The sequence below is a fragment of the Pristiophorus japonicus genome, chromosome 2 (genome assembly GCF_044704955.1).
Source record: "Pristiophorus japonicus isolate sPriJap1 chromosome 2, sPriJap1.hap1, whole genome shotgun sequence".
Taxonomy (NCBI): domain Eukaryota; kingdom Metazoa; phylum Chordata; class Chondrichthyes; family Pristiophoridae; genus Pristiophorus; species Pristiophorus japonicus.
Window position 1 is genome coordinate 346,419,712 of NC_091978.1, and position 20,712 is coordinate 346,440,423.

Genomic DNA, 20,712 nt, shown 5'->3' on the forward strand with positions numbered 1-20,712 from the left:
CTGTCATCCTTATGCCCCTCTGCAAAGATTACCAATGCCGCCCCAATTAGTGCCAGATGAGAACTTCCCTGCCCTTGTACTTTGGATACCGGGAGAGGAAAGATGCGTCACCGGTCACTTTCTCTGTTAAAAGAGTTGTGGAGATGAGAAGCCATGACTCCACTCTAAATTGGATAGGGCACATTCGAGTACGCAGTGCATTCTGGGTACAGATATCCATCATTGGGGCCCAGAATTACAGAACGGATCCTTTTAAGATCAGACCAGGGAGAGTCGCTTTTGCGAATTATTAATTTGAATGAAGTATTACTATGTTTTTTCCTTGGCTGCACTTCAGGTCTGTCTCTGACCCATGGGAAGTGTAAGTGGATAGACAAATGTGCAGCTCGAGCTCCAGCTCGTGTTCTATTTTTGTCCCATCCAGCGAGCCGGATAGAATGATCTGGGGGCCAGATATGGCCCGCAGGCCATATTTTGCCCACCGCTGTATTATTATCTAATTTACACTCAATGGAAGAGATAATATAACATTTTGAATTTATTATGTGCACTGACAGGGTTGTGGCAAATAAGTCATCGGTCAAGGGCCAGTGTGCTGCCTCGGTGCCATTAGCTGTGCATTCTGTTTTTTTTTAGGAACCCACATAGACCTGGCTTAGCTGCTGTACCCATCTACAACAGTTCTGTGAAAAGAAAAAAAAAGGAAGACTTGCATTTATAGAACCCCTTTCACGACCACCGGATGTCTCAAAGCGCTTTACAGCCAATACTTTTGGAGTGTAGTCACTGTTGTAATGGAGGAAACGGGGCAGCCAACTTGTGCACAGCAAGCTCCCACAAACAGCAAGGTGATAATGACCAGATAATCTGTTTTTGTTATGTTGATTGAAGGATAAATATTGGCCAGGACACTGGGGAGAACCCCCCTGCTCTCCTTCAAAATAGTGCCATTGGATCTTTTGCATCCACCTGAGAGCGCAGACGGGGCCTTGGGTTAATGTCTCATCCAAAAAAACGACACCTCCGACAATACAGCACTCCCTCAGGACTGCACTGGAATGTCAGCCTAGATTTGTGTGTTCAAGTTCCTATGTGGGTTCCTAAAAAAAAAACAGAATACACAGCTAATGGCCCTTGATCTTTGATTTATTTGCCACAACCCTGTCAGTGCAAATAATACATTTCAAAATGTCAACAACTATCTCACTCATAGCAGTCATGGCATCTGCTCAGTGCCTCATAAGCACTGTGAAGAAAAACAAAAGTCAAACCTACGTTGCACCACTCTGACTTGCTTGCCAATGCACCAACACATTGCAGCACACCACTACACAAGCAATATCATTTCATACAGAATGCAACATTTAGTTAGATACTAATTATTGAACACCCACCCAAAGCTATCTTATTTGGGTTCTAACAGTGAAAACTATATTACCTGTTGGAGAATGGCAGGGAAGAAGGGACACAGTAACTGTACTGGTCCATGGTATGAGTGAAGATTTCCTGCTGCTGCGCCAATGAGGAAGATCCTCGCCATACAAACTGAAGCTTCTGTATGGAGAGAGGAAGAGCGGGAAGAGAGAAAAAACATAATTCAGAGAAAAACCACAGCTCATCAAGATACATCAACACCCTCAGAAAAGGGAACATTTCATTCTTCTTAAGCCGGTGTGTATTCTACTGAATTGCCTCATGATCCAAAACGTTACAAAAAGCGAGACAGATATGTGTAATTATTCACTGTCTCACCACAATACTTCACGTTGCTCTGCCGTAAGCTTCAGAACTGGTCAGGGATAACCTGGGAGCAGATAGGAGTGCCTGAAGTGTCTCCAGCCCCGCCCCACAACCTCCTGAGACATCAAGAAGTTCTGTCCAGCAGCAGAATCGACAGGGACAATGGATTGTGGTCAGTATTCCTCATTTCTGAAATTGCTGTCCGGTAATAACCTACATCTTCTGAGGGTTGTGGATCTGTGGAATTCGCTACCTCAGAGTTGTGGAAACTGGGACATTGAATAAATTTAAGACAGTTTCTTAAATGACAAGGGAATTAGGGGTTATGGAGAGCGGGCAGGGAAGTGGACCCGAGTCCATGATCGGATCAGCCATGATCGTATTAAATGACGGAGCAGGCTCGAGGGGCCATATGGCCAACCCCTGCTCCTATTTCTTATGTTCTTATGTACATCATCATCATAGGTGGTCCCTCGAACGAGGATGACTTGCTTCCACATGAGTTCACAGATGTTTCAATGAAGGACCCGATATTCCAGTCTAGAACTCCGATTGAGGGGGTGGAGGATGCCTGTGCGTGGATTTTTTAAACATGTGGTAACTGTTGCACACCAGCCATCACACGGGCTTGACAGAGCTAGGCCTTAACCCTTGCCACTGGATAAACCAGGACTGGAGACCTGCTCTGCTGCATGGACCCAGTGCACACACATCGCAGTGTGGGCAGACCCGTGCTGTCCCATGGCCCTCGGCTCTTCTGGGCCCCATACTCTCATTCGCCGCACCTCCACCACGATCTCCTGCTGCACCTTCGCACCAAACATTCGCCAAACCTCCGTCACGATCACCCACCAAATCTCAGCCACGATCCCTCATCACTCCTCCGCCCCGATCACTTGTCGCACCTCCCCCACGACCTTCCAGCTCCTCTGCTGTACCAGGGCCCCGCCAATGCTTCTGCCCACGCTCCAAACGGCGACCCGAGTCCTGATGACGTCCCCCAGCTCGAAGCCGTCGCACATTTGTGTCCGCTCGTGCTGGAAGCTGCAGTGGCATGCTCTAGCTCTTTTTATAGCCCTGACCTGCGGAGATGTTCTCTCGCAGTCCGGGGTGGCCCACAGTGACCTGCGCCCAAGCCTGTCCCAATACAATTCTTGAACACTGGTTCAGAGATACACAACACTTCCCAGGACAATTCGCGCTTTGATTTCCCCTCCTCCTTTTGAGGCACCACCCACCCTCCCTCCCCACAATACAACTTAGATCAATACATTAACAATGGGGGAGTGGGAGAGAGGAAAGATTAAACCCATGTTCTATCACTGCCATTGCATCATGTTGCTGCTCATTTTCTACACCACCTATTTACAGTAAAATTGCTATCTCCTGCCAGCACAATAGTACACATGGAAATGATTTAATTTGTAGCTATTAGTTTGTTGTTTTCACAAAGAAAATAAATGGAACCATGGATTGTTATCTCAAGCAACCAGTTTAAAAAAAAAAGATTTCAATATAGAAAATGAATTGACTTATTCAGTCACTGCAAACAAAAAGAAAATAAAGGAAGACTTGCATTTATATTGCGCCTTTCCCAACCACAGGATGTTGCAACGCGCTTTACAGCCAATGAAGTACATTTGAAGTGTAGTCACCATTGTAATGTAGGAAATGAGGCAGCCAAATTGCGCACAGCAAGCTGCCACAAACAGCAATGTGACAATGACCAATTAATCTGTTTTTTTAGTGATGTTGGTTGAGGGATAAATATTGACCAGCTCCCTGGGAGGGGGAGGGGCGGGGGTGGGGGTGGGGGGGAACTCCCTGCTCTTTTTCAAAATAGTTCTGTGGGATCTTTTACGTCCACCAGAGAGGGCAGGCAGGGCCTCGGTTTAATCTCTCATCTGAAAGACAGTAGGGCCTGAACCTACAATCTTCTGATTCAGTGGCAAGAATGCCCGCACTGAGTAAGTCTCTTTGTATATTATAGGGAAGCCCGCTGGACAAACTTCCAGTATGTGATCCTGGTTAAAAAGACTGCAGTGTCCCATGTAATAAAATGGAAATGTGTCTTTCAGAACAACTGCTGAACTATTTAGCCTGTAACATCAATATTTATTATTTTATGTCTAACCAGAATTTGCTGTGAATGCCAGGAAAATCAAATGCAAACTATTCACTTTTTTTGTCTAGCATGTAAGAGTGAACCTTGAGAGTGTGGAAACAATAGATGGTCCTGAACTGAACAGCACTAAAAACATACACTGGAGAGAGTGACATACTAGTGGTAAAAGCGATTCTCTACATTCAATGCTGTTTGGGCAGAATGTGGCTGTACAATTTACTGCTGTCACTATACCAAAGTGTATGTTGTTTTGCGCTTGACTTATGTGTTAGTCAATTCAGAACCTGAGCCTAGCTTCAGTGTGGTGTGCTGATCTTACTGTCTTTATGAGGGACTTTGAAGAGTAGTAAAGTGCAGAGGATGTAAGCGAGCAAGGCTTGTGCAAGTTGTAAAGGATACAAGATTTCTGCAGTGACAGAAAGTCAAGAGGCTGCAACATGTGGTGTGTAAGTGCAGTAAGATCCTTGAATAAGAGAACGTCTCATTAAAAATACCCTGAGGATTCACCACTCTGGTGAACGCGAATTGTGCAAGATACATATTCTGTCGTACGAGGCACTCTGTGGATTCGACAACATTGAGAGGATAAATCTCAGGGAGCCAAGTTTAACTGTTCTTGTTCCCCTTCCTGTTCTATAAGTCTGAAAGGTCATTTAGCAATGTCCTTCAGATCCCAAATGAGCTGCCATACAGGGATAAAAATTAGAGGGACATATCCGCACCATAACTAATGCCGAGTTCCACCTCCGTAACATCGCCTGTCTCCACCCTTGTCTCTGCTGAATCCCTCATCCATGCCTTTGTTACCTCTAGACTTGACTATTCCAACAAAATCCTGGCTGGCCTCCCACATTCTACCCTACGTAAACTTCAGATCATCCAAAACTTGGCTGCTCTAACTTGCACCAAGTCTTGCTCACCCATCCCCCCTGTGCTAGCTGACCTACATTGGCTCCCAGTTAAGCAATGCCTTGATTTTAAAATGTTCTTCCTTGCATTCAAATCCCACCATGGCCTCGCCTCTCCCGATCTCTGTTATCTCCTCCAATCCCAGAACTCAGAGATATCTGCGCTCCTCTAATTCTGGCCTGTTGAGCATCCCTGACCATAATCACTCAACCATTGGTGCCTGTGCCTTCAGCTGCCAAGGCCTTAAGCTCTGGAACTCTCTCCCTAAATCTACCTCTTCTGCCCTAATTTCTCCTCATGTGGCTCGATGTCAAACTTTGATTTATAAAAGTCTTGTGCAGCACCTTGGGATGTTTTACTCCATTAAAGACGTTATATAAATACAAGTTGTTGTTGTTGTTGTCCAACAGCTCAATATCTGATGTGAACAATTCTTGGCGCATTTGTCTCAGGATTAGATCCAAGTTCATTCTAACACACGTGTGATAAAAATTGCAGGGTAGATTGGGCAACTTTGAGATGCTCGCTTCACAACACTATAAACTGTGGTTAAAGTGACTTGGTTCAAATACAGACTGAGAAATCAATCCTTCCACCACATTTGTGACCAGGTTTAGAAATTCTAAACAGTATTGCAAGATTGGATACATCAGAGGCACAGCACAGGCCTCATCTGTAGGGAATTGGAAAACAGAAGTAAGAGCTCATTAAAGCAGAACATACATATACAATGGGAAAGACTGACAGGAGTCTAGATTTGGATGACGTTGACAGATTGTTCCTCGGATTTCCCCCTCCTCTGTTTCACCTTATTTTTCTGCATCATGTCCTTTTCATCATAATCAATACGGGAGATGAGATGAGCATTAAAACCGGCCAAAGCGAACACTGTGGGGGTGGTGGCTGATGCACCAAAGGGATCCACATGCCATGAAAACTGAGGCCTTGTTCCAAATGTTTCATACAGGAAACCGTGTCCTTCTGCAAAGACATATGGTCTCATCAAAACATCTTCAGAAATACCTCAAGATCATGTAAATAACATCTGAAAAATTACAAATGTACAGATGAACACAAGACAAATATTAGTGATGTTTCCAATTTAACATGGGTGGAGCACCAGTTTGTTTTAAAGATTAAACTTAGTGTTCGCGATAGAGACGACTAGAAAAGACAAAGATACACCACAATAACAGAAAATTCTGGAAATATACTGCAGGTCAAACAATCTGCATCTGTAAATAGATGAGACAGGTTCTTGAAGTTGTGGGTGCATACACTTCATCAGAAGCAAATGATCGAAATGCAGGAATTGTATTTGACCCAATAAGGTCTGTGTCTTATAGGTTACAGGTTGGATCTCCCTTATCCGGGACTCCCTTGTCCGGCACCACCCCTCGTCCGGCATGGTTCTGGTGGCCGGGGGCGCATGCGCAGAATGCAGCAGACCCCCCCCCACCCTGACTTTGGAGCCACGCCGACACCCGACCCGCCAAGGGGCCCGCCGACACTTCGGGCCCACCCGGGGCACCGACCTCCTCCCCCGGGCTGACCTCCCTTTATCCGGCAAAATCCCTTATTCGGCACAGGCCAGGTCCCGAGGGTGCCGGGTAAGGGAGGTTCAACCTGTATTGTATGTTGCTCCAATTGCAGTTGAAAATAGTCACCCTAAGTATTGTGCAGGAAAAACACATATAGTGGTGCTGAAATTCTGGCCTCACCGGGTGCGGACGGACCCAGTGAGGCCTCGCAAAAGCCGGTTTGCGGGGCGAGATGCGTATGCACTGAAAACCAGCTTTTCCAATCGGTCAAGATTTCTGTTGACTGATTCACATCCCCGGGAGAAGGACATTAGTGCAGGAGAGATTGGGCTATTTGCCCCACTCATGCCCAGAAAACTTTTATGCCTGGTGAAATCAGCCGCATAGCCTATGAACACCTCCGACCGGGATCTTGCGTTTCTCCAAGACCAACAGGTAGATTCGTAGATTTTTTTCGGGTCGGAGGCGTTCATACAAAGGAAGTCTCCAGCCGCAATTTTAGTCCCAATATATATTCTGAAGGCTGAATGTGGCATTCAGCATTCAAGATATTAAAGAAAAGTCAGTGTTAGACACAACCGGAAACATAAAGGGGCCAAAATTCGGTAACTGTCCGTTTGGGGGTGGTAACCGAGGCGGAATTTCCGACACCCAGCGTTCCACTTCCTCTTGGGGGCGGGGCTGGGGCGCTAAGCGTTGCAATTTAGCAGCACTGCACGGAGCAAACAATGCAAATTTCTCCCCCAAAATGACATGTTCATCAGGCTACACTAGCTCAATATTGTTGTTTAGAGTACAGATTTGGAGGGGAAGGATACTAACCTGAGAGTTGTAAGATTTGGGAACTGAGTTCTGTTACTGCTTCATCGTGCATCACCTGTCCTCCAATGATAAACTCCAAACGGCCCTCCTTCAGCAACTGGTGCACCTGAAATTAATGTTCAGTAAAAAACTGTACATTAGGAATACATCACTTTTACAAATATCAACAATGACTTAAATCAACTCACATAGGAATAAAAACATCGGGGCCGAAATTCAGGCAGCCAGACCCACAATTTTTATATCATTTTTTTACCGCCGTGTGCAATGAGACAGCCTTCCGAGCAATTTTCTCCACTTTAACCTTTTTTCGCGTTGGACCGGAAGTCAGTCATAGTGGGAGCACAAGTACGGCAGTAAGTCCTGGTGCAGGGCGGAAGTTGGGGCAGGACCAAGTGTCCGCTGCGATCACCCGGCCGAACCCGGGGCAATAATTGGCCGGCCAATCAGGAAGTTGGCCGTCAAAAATAAAAACATGGCAGCCACGGCAATGCGCCCTCCCCTTGAAGGGCCGCTATGTTACACACACTCAGGACAAGGTGCATGTTGGCTCGTGGATTTTTTAAGGTAAATTTGGGGCACATTGCAGTGGAGGTGCGGGATAGCGGCAGTCCACGCTTTGATGACGCGCTTGTGACGGTTGGCAGCAGTGGGGCGGAACCGTGCTGAATTTGGGTCGTGGCCAATGGACTGCAACGCAGCGGCCATTCGATTCCGCCGCATGGCTGCCGCAAAACGGCGGCAACAGGCCATACCCGGACCCTGAATTTCAGCCCCATTGGCTCTAAATTTGTGGTCGGAGGCTTCCCGCGGGTGAATGCCTCCGAATCGCAAGAAAAATACGAACCAACCTGATGGTCCCGGAGACTCGGAGACTCGCGCTCATGGGCCTCTACACTTAAAGGCCCATGCATCCCAGGGGTGCATGCAGTTCGCAAGGCCAACCAATCAAAAAGGGGCACCCCCATTATGCTCATTGCAATTCCATTTACGTACGGAATCCCCATAAGCATGAATAGGAATCCCCTAAAAAACACAATTATATGCCAGGTAAATAAAAATAAATCATTACATGTTCAAAATGAGTTAAAATACAATTAAATTAAATATTTGAAACAAAAATTTAATTTTTTGAAAAATAAATTTAAATCTTTTAAAGATGCTAAAAAAAAACTAATTTAAAAGATTTTTTATGTTCAGATAATTAAAAAAAATGATTTTAATATTTTATTTAAACTGCTACGCTGGTGAAAGAAGGCCCTACACCCGCTTTTCCAGGCGCAAGAGTTTCACGGGCATTCGCTGGGCACTCTCCGGCAGCTAATGTCCATTTCCCGGGGATGCGGTGAATTTGTCAAACTGAAACTTGACAGACCGCAACTTCTAACATGCGGGCCACTATATGACGACTTGGCTCTCAATCTTACTTCAGTATTTACTGCTGCGTAACTCAATGCCATCAACCATTCCCTAGATTTCAGTGAAGCTGATGGGCACTTGTAAGCCTCCTGGGTTACATGTGCATTCCTGGGTGACACGGGGTTACGGTTAACACTTACATATTGACATTTAATTTTCTATTCAAATGTCAGCAATGGGAATTCTTTTGTAAAAGTCTCCATGGGACAACCATCTGTTCCTAATTAGGTGCAGATAGTTTTTGTGTGGGAGATTATGCTTGAACTGTATAAAACACAAGTTAGGCCACCTCTGGAGTACGGCATGCAGTTCTGGTCACCACATTACAGGAAATATGTGATTGCACTAGAGAGGGTACAGAGGAGATTTACGAGGATGTCGTCTGGACTAGAGAATTTTAGCTATGAGGAATGAGCGGATAGGCTGGGGTTATTATCTTTGGAACAGAGGAGGCTGAGAGGAGACCTAATTGAGGTGTATAAAATTATGAGGGGCCTAGTTAGAGTGGATAGGAAGGACCTATTTCCCTTAACAGGGGGCATAGATTGAAAGTAATTGGTAGAAGGTTTAGAGGAGAAATATTTTCACTCAAAGGATGGTGGGGGTGGTCTGGAACTCACTGCCCGAATGGGTGGTAGAGGCAGAAACTCTCATAGCATTTGAAAAGTACTTGGATATGCACTTGAATTGCTGTAACTTACAAGGCTATGAACCAAGAGCTGGAAAGTGGGATTAAGTTGGATAGCTCTTTGTCGGCCGGCACAGACACGATGAGTGGAATGGCCTCCTTCTGTGCTGTAAACATCTATGATTCTATGACCTCTTTGGATTGTTACCTTGTTATTCTCATGGGGTAGGGAATTGGGAGTGGCTGCCTTTTCTTTTAACTGCTTATCCCTATGTTCCTGAGATATATTCTTTCTTCATTTTGTTTCTCTCTACCCTAGTAAAATGTAATGAGAAACGTTTAAATGGTAACTGAACGACACGACTTTATTAGAGAACTGAAGAATAGGCCTTACAATGGCTCAGTGAATTTCTGCACGGAGTAGCTGAGCCATATTAAATCAGGAAGGGTCCTGATTCAATCCCTGGTCTGTGATCACGGAGCTCAGTTCAGCCAAGACAATGGTTAGGGCACGAGAATTGTCTTCAGACCCCCAGAATTGGAACTGGATTTTTTAAAAAGGCAGGGTTCAAGGTCAGTGCAACTTGCTCAAAGGTAAGGGCAGGATCAAGCTTAGCTGTAATTTTTATCACATTTAAATAGCTTACCAACACTTCCTGTCAAGGCACTTGCATTAATGACAGTCACATAAGTAAATACCTCAGCAATTAGTCAACAACTTCAATTAATGAAAAAAAACTGAAAGAATGGAGATAATAGGGGGAATTTTAACCCCCCTCCCTCCCCCACGACGGGCGGGAAAGGGTCATGGGGTGTTAACATTTTTTTAAATATGAAACCCGATCCCAACTCTCGGGAGATGGGTCAGTTATTTAAATATGTTAATGAGGCCGCGTGCTTCAGATTTTAGCGGACATTTAGATTTACTGGCTGAGGGCCGGATTTCCCAGAGCTCGGGGAAACCCAGCAGCTGAAGGGAGGCGAGAAGGGACCGGATCCAGCAGGTAAGTGCCTTTCCAGTACTGCTTATGGACAGGCAGGAATGCTTTCACACGGCCCCCTCCAAGCTAACCTGCTTTGCTCCCAGTGATTGGCCTCCCTCTCCGCACTCTTCCCCCCGACCTTGTGATGTCATCCCCTTGATCCACAATGTCCGCCCCTTGATCCACAATGTCCGCCTGACCCATGATGTCTCCCTGCACACCAAACCTCCCCCCCACCACTCCCTAGCTGCAGCCTTCCAGTGTAGACCATCCCACCCAACAGCCAGCGAGACTCTCAATCTAGCTCGCTGCCAGCCAGGAAATGGAGAAATAAAAATACAAATGAGGCCATCCCATTAAATTTGATAGGAGCTCTGCGTTAGCCAGATTTCCATGTTTCCCGGCCTCTGGGGCGAAGAGCATGTGCCTCAACCCAGGACTTGCAATTGGTCAACATTTCTTTTGACAGATCACTACATCCTCAGGAGAAGGGAGAAGGGACTTCGCGGGGGGAGTTTTGGGCTATTTGCCCAACCCTTGCCTAGCAAATGTCCTTAAAACTCTTATGCCTGGTAAAAGCAGGCCTTACCAGCGCAAGAGTTTTAAATGATAGAAAAATTAAATTTTATCACAAATTTTTCTATTAAAAACCCTGTCCATTAAGGTAAGTTTATTTTTTAACCCGATTAAAACAATTTTAAAAATATCAAAAAAATTAAAATGTTTCTAAAACATTTAAGAATTTAATTCAATTTCAATTAATTTTAAATATGTGAAGTGTTTTTTTTTAAATGTATGTATAGTGTTTCTGTGTTGTTGGGGGTATTCTCATTGATAGCAATGGGAGCTCCGTACAAACGGAACACACCATTACTAGCAATGAGAATACTCCATGTTCATTGCTGGTCAAGGCCCACATGATCCCAGGATGCGCATACGTTCCTGAAATATGTGGGCCTCTGCACTGGGCTGCGCATCTAGGCTTTGGAGCGGAAGTGTTCGTTCTTCTGGGACCACCAGGTACATTCGTGAAAAAAAATTCGGTCGGAGGCATCCGCCTGTGGGAACCCTCTGACCACAATTTCAGGCCTATAACTAGGCTGGCATTCAGTGCAGTATTAAGAGCATGTAGCACTGGTACTGTCTTTTGGACAAAATGTTAAATCAAGCCTGTTTGCTCAGGTTAACACAGGAGATCTCGCGGCACTGTTCAAAAAAAACAGTAGCGAGTTCTACCGGTGTCTTGACTAATACTCTTCCCTCAACTAACACCACCAAAATAGATTATCTTGTCATTCATTCATTCATTTTGCGGGACCTTGTTGTGAGCAAATTGGTCACATTTGCCGACAAACCAGTGACTGCACTTCAAAAGTAATCCAGTAAAGCTCTTTGAGAAATCCTGAGGACTATTTTTTCAGCAGCTATTTTGCATGCAGCAAGTTCCCACAAACAGTGCGACATTTGACCAGATCATCTGTTTTTTTTAAAATGATGCCAGTTGACGGATAAATATTGTCCCATCATCAAATAGTGTCCTGGGATCTTTTACATTAACATGAGAGGGCAGATGGGACCTTGGTTTTATGTCTCAACCAAAAAGACGAAAGGGTAATTAGAATAGGACATTTTCTGCCATAAACCGTTTTTGAGTTCATAAATTGTTTAAAAGAGAATTAGATAGTTGTTTTAAAAAAAAAAGAAATATTAAAAGGTATGGATAGTGTGCTGGAGAGCGAGATTCGACCCAGGTAGTGCATGTGAAGAAAAACACTGGCACAAGCCTAGAGTCAGAGAATCTTACAGCACAGTAGGAGACCACTCGGTCCATCGTGACTGTGCCGGTTCTCTGAAAGACCCATCCACTTAGTCCCACTCCCCTGTGCTTTCCCCATAGCCCTGCAATTTTCTCCCCTTCAAGTATTTATCCAATTTCCTTTTGAAAGTTACTCTTCCACCGCCTAAATGGGACAAATGGCCTGACTTTGTGGTTGTAACATTCTATGATAATTCCAACGGAAAATTTAAAAATTACATTCACACCAAATTTCTCCCATTACCTGTTCTTTCTGTGCATCCGTGGCCACATTGTCCCACCAGAGCCGAAAGAATTCCTGCTCCACCACAATAAACTTGTGCTGTTTTCCCTTTACCAGTTCTTCCACGACGGTGGTGTAAACATTGGCTGCATATGCATGCATGCTCTCCTGTTAAGTGATAACAAACTAGTTACTGACTGAAAGGATAAGAAGATTAGTACACCAGTAACATAGACCATCTTATTATGCCTGCTCCTGCACCTATTTTCTATGTTTCTATAGCACCTTTCCAACAGCACCAGCAATATCAAGTAACTCAGCACAAACAACAACGTGTAACGTAGTAAAACATCTCATGGCGCTTCATAGGTGTGTTATAAAACAAAACACATAAGGAGAAATTAGGACAGGTGACCAAAAGTTTGGTCAAAGAGATAGATTTTAAGGAGCGTCTTAAAGGAGCAAAGATAGGTAATGAGACGCGGAGAGGTTTAGGGACAAATTCCAGAGCTTAGGGCTTAAGTTGCAATATTATTTTCAGGGATGCACAAGTGGACAGAATCCGAGGAGCGCAGATATCTCAGGGGATTGTGGGACTGGCTGAGTTTACGGAGATAGGGATGGACGAGACCATGAAGGATTTGAAAACAAGGATGAGAATTTTAAAACTGAGGCGTTGCTTAAACTGGAGCCAATGTAGTGTCAGTGAGCACAGGGGTGATGGGTGAGTGGGACTTGGTGTGAGTTAGGATATGGGCAGCCGGGTTTTGGATGACAAGTTTACGTAGGGTAGAACGTGTGAGGCCAGCCAGGAGTGCGTTGGAATAGTAAAGTCTAGAGGTAACAAAGGAATGGATTGAACCATGGATCTTACTGTTCTGACTGTGAGACAGTGCCTTCACTTCTGAGCCACTGGGATCACCTGTGCTGTCCACTGTAAATGCAATCAATCAAATCTAAAAGATGAATTAGCAATTATCCAAAACTGGGAAAGGAATCAGGTGCATGTACTCACTAATGTAAACATTTCCAAAGAATTACTGAATGGTTGGGCTGCTAAATGAATCTCTTGGCTAAACTGGGTTAGTGGGGACAATGATTTAATCATCTTAAAATACAACTGAATAAATGCACCAAGAATTGGTGAAATTGTTAATCATTCCAATTTCAGGAATGGGCACTGCAGTTTTCATGTAGTTAACCTCAAGTCTGGTCACATCACTTGCATGACTCTGGTCACACCCATTCTCTCATGATGCAATTTAGCAAGACAGAACAAACCTAGGCTGACACTTAAAAAAAAATATATTTTTTAAACTTTGTGTATTTTATGCTCAGAACGAAAGATGTCGGTGATGGAAAATGGGATATTTTCTATTTGGGCATAGTGTCAGTATAACCTCCACGGTTAGACACTGCATTAAAGCATGCAGAGAAAGCTCACGGGACTCCGCATGGAGCATCACAAAAGCAGTAGATGCGGATAAAGTGAAAAGCTGACATCCAACAATGAAAGCAAGTGAAAAGTGAATTTAAAGTCAATACTCAACACAACCACAAGAAAACAATCTCCGTTTTATAGATTTGAGAGAACACTAGTTCGAGATCAGCAACTTTATTTAAAAAACCCATTAATCATATTCTGCCAAGTGCAAAGAACAAGGCACTTACTGTACTTTGATTCTGATAGCATGTTATGCCATCATTTTTGATGGTACTGAGATAAACTGATGTTATATGTAAATGGTACAACTAAAAAAACTCAACACTTTACAGACAGCAGCACTTTCAGCTGACTGTATCAATGCCAAGGATATTGGGATTTAATGATTGTCTTTTATTACTCCATGCCTCCCTTTGAGAGAACAATTCAATGGAAATGTTTTATTTTAAGTCCTATATGTTGCATTTGCATTTCCTGTCATGAAAGAGAATGCACAAAATGTGAACCAGTCTGTGCTGAAATAGCTGACTTGAGCTGGTACACTATAAGTATCATTGTCACTTGGGCAAGGTACATTTGGACAACAGACTCTGATGGAACCATATCCAAGCAAATCAGCACTTGGCTGGAGTGGGGGGGCGGGTGATATAGATTAAATTTCAGAGCTCCATTTAAATAGTTAGGTTACTACACACTCAATGCAGTTCTAACCTGACAGTAAATAACAAATACCATATTTGTATTGCAGAAATAAGCATATCTGCAAAATGGTAGGGCTATTTATGCTCCAAATGCACCCTATTTACATTGTGGTGCATTCAGAGCAAAAACAATACTAGAACAATCACAAATTCAAAATTTGCAGAAAATCCCTTCTACACAGTTGCTGTATCTTTTAGATTGTGTATCTTTCCCAATGTCAGGGTCCATACAAATAAGCATTAGTGGCTCTTTGTCTTACTGTTAGCATTTATCTTGAAGCAATGCTTGAGATTTACCTTGGCCATACTGTTTAATATCTTGTTTACTGCTCCAACACCACCTCTCAGTTGTCTCCTTTCATGGTTGAAGAGCCTGAGTTTCTCCAGCTTTTCCTCATAACTAAATCCTTAACTGGGAATCAGCCTTGTAGCAATTTATCTGCCTGGCTTCAATAGTTCCCTTTTGACTCAGTGATCAAACTTAGCGTTAAACACTATCCAATTTCAGCATATCTTCCAATTTATGATTTACCTATTTAGTAATATAGTTCAGTATTCGGTTTACTTTGTTGATTGTTGCTCCAGTGACTGGCCAAATTAAGTGCAGTCTCCCAACACCTCCAGCCCTTTTTCAATGTCATCCATAGCTGGTTCAACAGCATTCAAGGGATAAATATAGCTTAACCTTCGATCTTTATTGAATTTCATCTGCCACTGTTATGTCCACTTGAAAATGTTATTCAGCTCATTTTTGTAAGTCCTTAGTTGTCTCACTGAACTCAACTGTCCCTCCCACCCCATTACTTGACTGCCAAGACAGTGAAACAAAGGCACACTACTCTGTTAGTGTCAAAATTGCATATTTTTTGGTGGTGGAGAGGAAGAAGCTTACACGACTAAAACATGAGTCAAGCTACCCACACATTCTCAACAGAAACACTGCATACAATCAATTACCTTAAAATGGATATTTAAAACTCTCCTGAATCAACATGATCTAAAATGGCAAAACTATTTTCTTTCAAGACAGCAATAAAATGGTCTTCTGTTGAAGGGTTTCAGTGCCTCAGACATCATTGGCACAAGGCCATTTATATTACAGAATAACCATTGAAAAGAACCCTGCAAGGTAAGCAGGGTATTTTTAGTAGCAGTACCAGTATCTATTATAATTTGAGAGTTGAACTCATTTGAGAGAATAAGATTGCGGGTATGAGTGACTGCAACAGTTTTATTACTGTCATTCATTTGTACTTCAACTGAAGTGATCTTCATTCACTGAATGAGATAGGCTTCCCGGACATAATGTGCACACTTCCATGTGTTCCAATAGTATGTTTTTAAAATCACTGATGCAGTGTATCCCCTAAATGCAGATCCAAAGTAGGAATGCTATTGTGTCGAAAGAAAAATGTGCCACAGAAAATGTGTCACATTTTAAGGGTGGGGATTGGGCAGCCTGCTCCAACCATAATGCTTGCTCTCTGGACACTGAATCTGCAGTTGTATCATTTTGCATCAGCAGCATAACTCCAGAACCCTGATTCCCAAATGCATTAAGGCAGGTTTTCCAGAAATCTATCCCAAGACACTTAGAAAGACTTGCATTTATATAGTGCCTTTCACGACCACTGGTCATCGCAAAGTGCTTTACAGCCAATGAAGTACTTTTGAAGTGTAGTCACTGTTGTAATGTAGGAAATGTGCAGCCAATTTGTGCACAGCAAGGTTGAGCAGGTTGGGCCTATACATTGGAGTTCAGAAGAATGAGAGATAATCTTACTGAAATATAAAAGATACTGAGGAGGCTCGACAAGGTATATGCAGAGAGGATGTTTCCACTCGTGGGGGAATCTAGAACTAGGGGACATAGTTTAAGAATAAGGGGTCACCCATTTAGAACTGAGATGAGGAGTAATTTCCTCTCTCTGAGGGTCATGAATTTGTGGAATTCTCTACTCCAGAGCACTGTAGACGCTGGCTCATTGAATATATTTAAGGCAGAGATAGACAGATTTTTGAACAATAAGGGAGTGAAGGGTTATGGGGAGCGGCAGGGAAGTGGAGCTGAGCCCAAGAACAGATCAGCCATGATCTTATTAAATGGCAGAACAGGCTCGAGGGGCCAAATGGCCTACTCCTGCCCCAATTGGGGCCATCATCCCTTTTGTCTCTCTAATCTCTCCTGTCTTCCAACCTATCACAGACCTTCCTTTTGTTCTTTCTTCCCCTCCCCCTTTCAGTGCTTGTTAAGAATCTGCTCTTTTTAAACCCTCTCCAGTTCTGACGAAAGTCATCGACCCGAAATGTTAATTCTGCTTCCTCTCCACAGATGCTGCCTGACCCGCTGAGTATTTCCAGCATTTTCTGTTTTTATGCCTAATATACATCTGGCTGCCTGAGGAACAGAGTGTTTGTAGACCAGGCCTTCAAAACTGCCACCAAGCTCATGGTCTACAGGGCTGTAATAATACCTGCCCTCCTGGATGGCTCAGAGACATGGACCATGTAGAGCAGACATTTCAAGTTGCTGGAGAAATATCACTAATGATGCCTCTGCAAGATTCTACAAATCCCCTGGGAGGACAGGTGCACCAACATCAACGTCCTCATCCAGGCTAATGTCCCCAGCATTGAAGCACTGACCACACTCGATCAGCTACGCTGGGTAGGCCACATAGTTTGCATTCCAGACACAAGTCCCCCAAAGCAAGTGGTCTACTAGGAGCTCTTTCACAGCAAACGAGCCAAAGGTGGGCAGAGGAAACTCTACAAGGACACTCTCAAAGCCTCCCTGATAAAGTAGAACATCCCCACTGACACCTGGGAGTCCCTGGCCAAAGACCACCCTAAGTGGAGGAAGTGCATCCGGGAGGGCGCTGAGCACCTCAAGTCTCAACGCCGAGAGTATGCAGAAATCAAGCGGAAAGAACGTGCGGCAAACCAGTCCCACACACTCCTTCCCTCCCACCTGTGACAGAGTCTGTGGCTCTCAGATTGAACTGTTCAGACACCAAAGAACTCACTTCAGGAGTGGAAGCAAGTCTTCCTCGATTCCGAGGAACTGCCTATGATGATGACATCATTTGTTTATCTACAAAAAATTACAGGTAGTTTTTTTTTAAACCTAATTAATAGTAAGTTTATATAATCAAACTTGATCTGCAACACAATTATGTAGCTGGGCTATGCATTAAGGTAACATTGCTTTTTGAGGCTTCGGAAAGATGTGAAATTTGTATGACTTGAACTGAAGCTCCTTAAGCTACTTGCATTGTTGAACCACATTGTCGAACCACATTGTCGAGATAGTGATGAGCCGAATGTTATTAACCTTATTTGAATATGCACTAAAAAATTGCCGAATCACATGACAAAGCTCACCAAAGTCACAAGATCAGGTGCAGTGCCACATTCATCAGCTAGGATATGCGGCAACTCTCGCCCATTTGGGTTCAACCTATTTGCGAGCCATGAGACAAATGTGGGGCCAGGAGTGACAGAACTTCACATCGGGATTCCTTCCCCGTTCTGCAAGAGGGAAAGGCAAGCGGCAAACAGCAGGCAGGCAGGCGGGGGGACAGGGGGGCAATGCACGGAGCTCAAACCCCACACAGTACCTGCACGGTGTAAACCCAGCCGACATCCATGTGACTGTGAGCAACGACAAAAGCCTGGATGCCATCCCCTTCCCCCGAGCTGCCGGCGAGCCGCAGCTTTGCCCCGAGAGCGCTGAGCCACAGGCCGGCTCCGCATATAGTAACAGCCCAGCCAACGCCTTTCATAGTCGCAGGCTTCCTTCCGCCTCTCCGGGCAAAGCAACAATCGAATACGGAACGAGTCCGAGTCCAGTTGCACAACGCAGAAGAGACAACTTCCTCCACACGTTGCTTTTCCGAACAACGGTTAAGCCAATGGGCGTTGCCACAGGACGAGATTACCCACCCCGCTACCTGACAATGGGTTGAAACATTTCATCCAATTCTCGCGCATATATTATACGTGTGTGTGTGTGTATACACGGTTACATATGCTTAATTCGAAATGTGTCTCTGTTGCTGGTCACAAAATGTCAGGTCTAACATTTCCATCATGTCAGTTCTACAAGTGTCAGAAGCTGGACCAGTGAATGTCCCAATTGACAAACGTGTCTGGGGGAAAAAAGGCGACAATAAAATATACATTCACGTTTTATCTGGCAATTTTATTTAAAACAGGAGTGGACGGCCCCAGGCAGTGCTCTGAGTGTATAGATGAGACACAGACATGGTGATCTGCAGCTTCTGGAGGTTATGCTGTGCCACTTAGAGGCATGACAGAATGGTACTGCCTGAATAAGCAGTGCTCGACAAATATTGCAAACTTAGCGGCCCGGAATTTGCAGTCAGTAGCGAAGCAAAGGCATTCACCGTTGGTCCCGATAACAACGGCATAGTGGCCAAAATTAGTGGGAGGCCAGAAGGTTGGGAAAATTTTAAAAGCCAACAAACAGCGATTAAAAAATAATAAGGAAAGGGAAGATAGATTATGAAAGTAAACTAGCACAAAATATAAAAACTGATAGTAAGAGTTTCTACAGGTATATAAAAAGGAAAAAGTGGCTAAAATAAATGTAGGTCCCTTAGAGGATGAAACGGGGCAATTAATAATGGGGAACAGGGAAATGGCAGAGACTGAACATATATTTTATATCGGTCTTCACGGTAGAAGACACTAAAAACATCCCAATAGTGGATAATAAAGGGGCTATAGGGAGGGAGGAACTTAAAACTATCACTAAAGAAGTAGTACTCGGCAAAATAATGGGGCTAAAAGTGGAAAAGTCCCTTGACCTGATGACGTGCCTCCTTGGGTCTTAAAAGAAGTGACTGCAGAGATAGTGGCTGCATTGGTTGTAATTTACCAAAATTCCCTGGATTCTGGGGAGGTCCCAGCGGATTGGAAAACAAATAAATGTAACTCTCCTGTTTAAAAAAAAAAAGGAGGCAGACAGAAACTATAGACCAGTTAGCCTAACATTCTGTGGTTGGGAAAATGTTGCAGTTCATTATTAAGGAAGCAGTAGCGGGACATTTGGAAAAGCGTAGTTCAATCAAGCAGAGTCAGCATGGTTTTATGAAAGGGAAATCATGTTTGACAAATTTGTTGGAATTCTTTGAGGATGTAACAAGCAGGGTGGGTAAAAAGGAACCAGTAGATGTGTATTTGGATTTGCAGAAGGCATTCGATAAGGTGCCACATAAAAGGTTACTGCACAAGATAAAAGTTCATGGGTTTGAGGGTCATATATTAGCATGGATAGAGGATTGGCTAACGAACAGAAAACAGAGAGTTGGGATAAATGGGTCATTTTCCGGTTGGCAAACAGTAACTAGTGGGGTGCCGCAGGGATCAGTGCTGGGCCCTCAACTATTTACAATCTATATTAATGACTTGGATGCAGGGACTGAGTGTAACGTTGCCAAGTTTGCTGATGATACAAAGATGGGTGGGAGAGCAAATTGTGAGGGGGACACAAAATCTGCAAAGGGAAATAGACAGGCTCAGTGAGTGGGCAAAAATTTGGCAGGTAGAGTATAAATTGGGAAAATGTGAGGTTATCCACTTTGGCAGAAAGAAAAGAAAAGCAAATTATGTTTTAAATGGAGAAAAATTGCAAAGTGCTGCAGTACAGAGAGACCTGGGGGTCCTTGTGCATGAAACACAAAATGTTAGTATGCAGTTCCACAGCAATTAATCAGGAAGGCAAATGGAATGTTGGCTTTTATTGCAAGGGGGATGGAGTATAAAAGCAAAGAATTCCTGCTACAACTGTATAGCTTATTGGTGAGGCCACAGCTGGAGTACTGCATACAGTTTTGATCTCCGTACTTAAGAAAGGATATACTTGCATTGGAGGCAGTTCACAGAAGGTTCACTAGGTTGATTCCGGAGATGAGGGGATTGACTTATGAAGGTAGGTTGGACCTATATTCGTTGGAGTTCAGAAGAATGAGAGGTGATCTTAACATAGAAACATAGAAAATAGGTGCAGGAGCGGGCCATTCGTCCCTTCGAGCCTGCACCACCATTCAATATGATCATGGCTGATCATGCAACCTCAGTACCCCACCCCTGCCTTCTCTCCGTACCTCTGATCCCTTTAGCCATAAGGGCCACATCTAACTCCCTTTTGAATATGTCCAACGAACTGGACTCCACAACTTTCTGTGGCAGAGAATTCCACAGGTTCACAACTCTCTCGGTGAAAAAGTTTCTCCTCATCTCGGTCCTATATGGCTTACCCCTTATCCTTAGACTGTGTCCCCTGGTTCTGGATTTCCCCAACATCGGGAATATTCTTCCTGCATCTAACCTGTCC

The 20,712-nt window shown here is 44.0% G+C and overlaps 1 protein-coding gene across 1 annotated transcript in view; it reads right to left on the reverse strand.

The window, feature by feature from the left end:
• man2b2 (mannosidase, alpha, class 2B, member 2) overlaps positions 1 to 18,181 on the reverse strand; it is a 79,483-nt gene extending 61,302 nt beyond the window's left edge. Inside the window, 5 exon segments of the mRNA XM_070872267.1 lie at positions 1,439 to 1,554; positions 5,583 to 5,755; positions 7,138 to 7,243; positions 12,228 to 12,374; positions 17,972 to 18,181. Of these exon segments, the coding sequence (XP_070728368.1) occupies positions 1,439 to 1,554; positions 5,583 to 5,755; positions 7,138 to 7,243; positions 12,228 to 12,374; positions 17,972 to 18,136 (707 nt within the window). The 5' untranslated portion in view covers positions 18,137 to 18,181.
• Between the last annotated feature and the right edge of the window lie 2,531 nt (positions 18,182 to 20,712).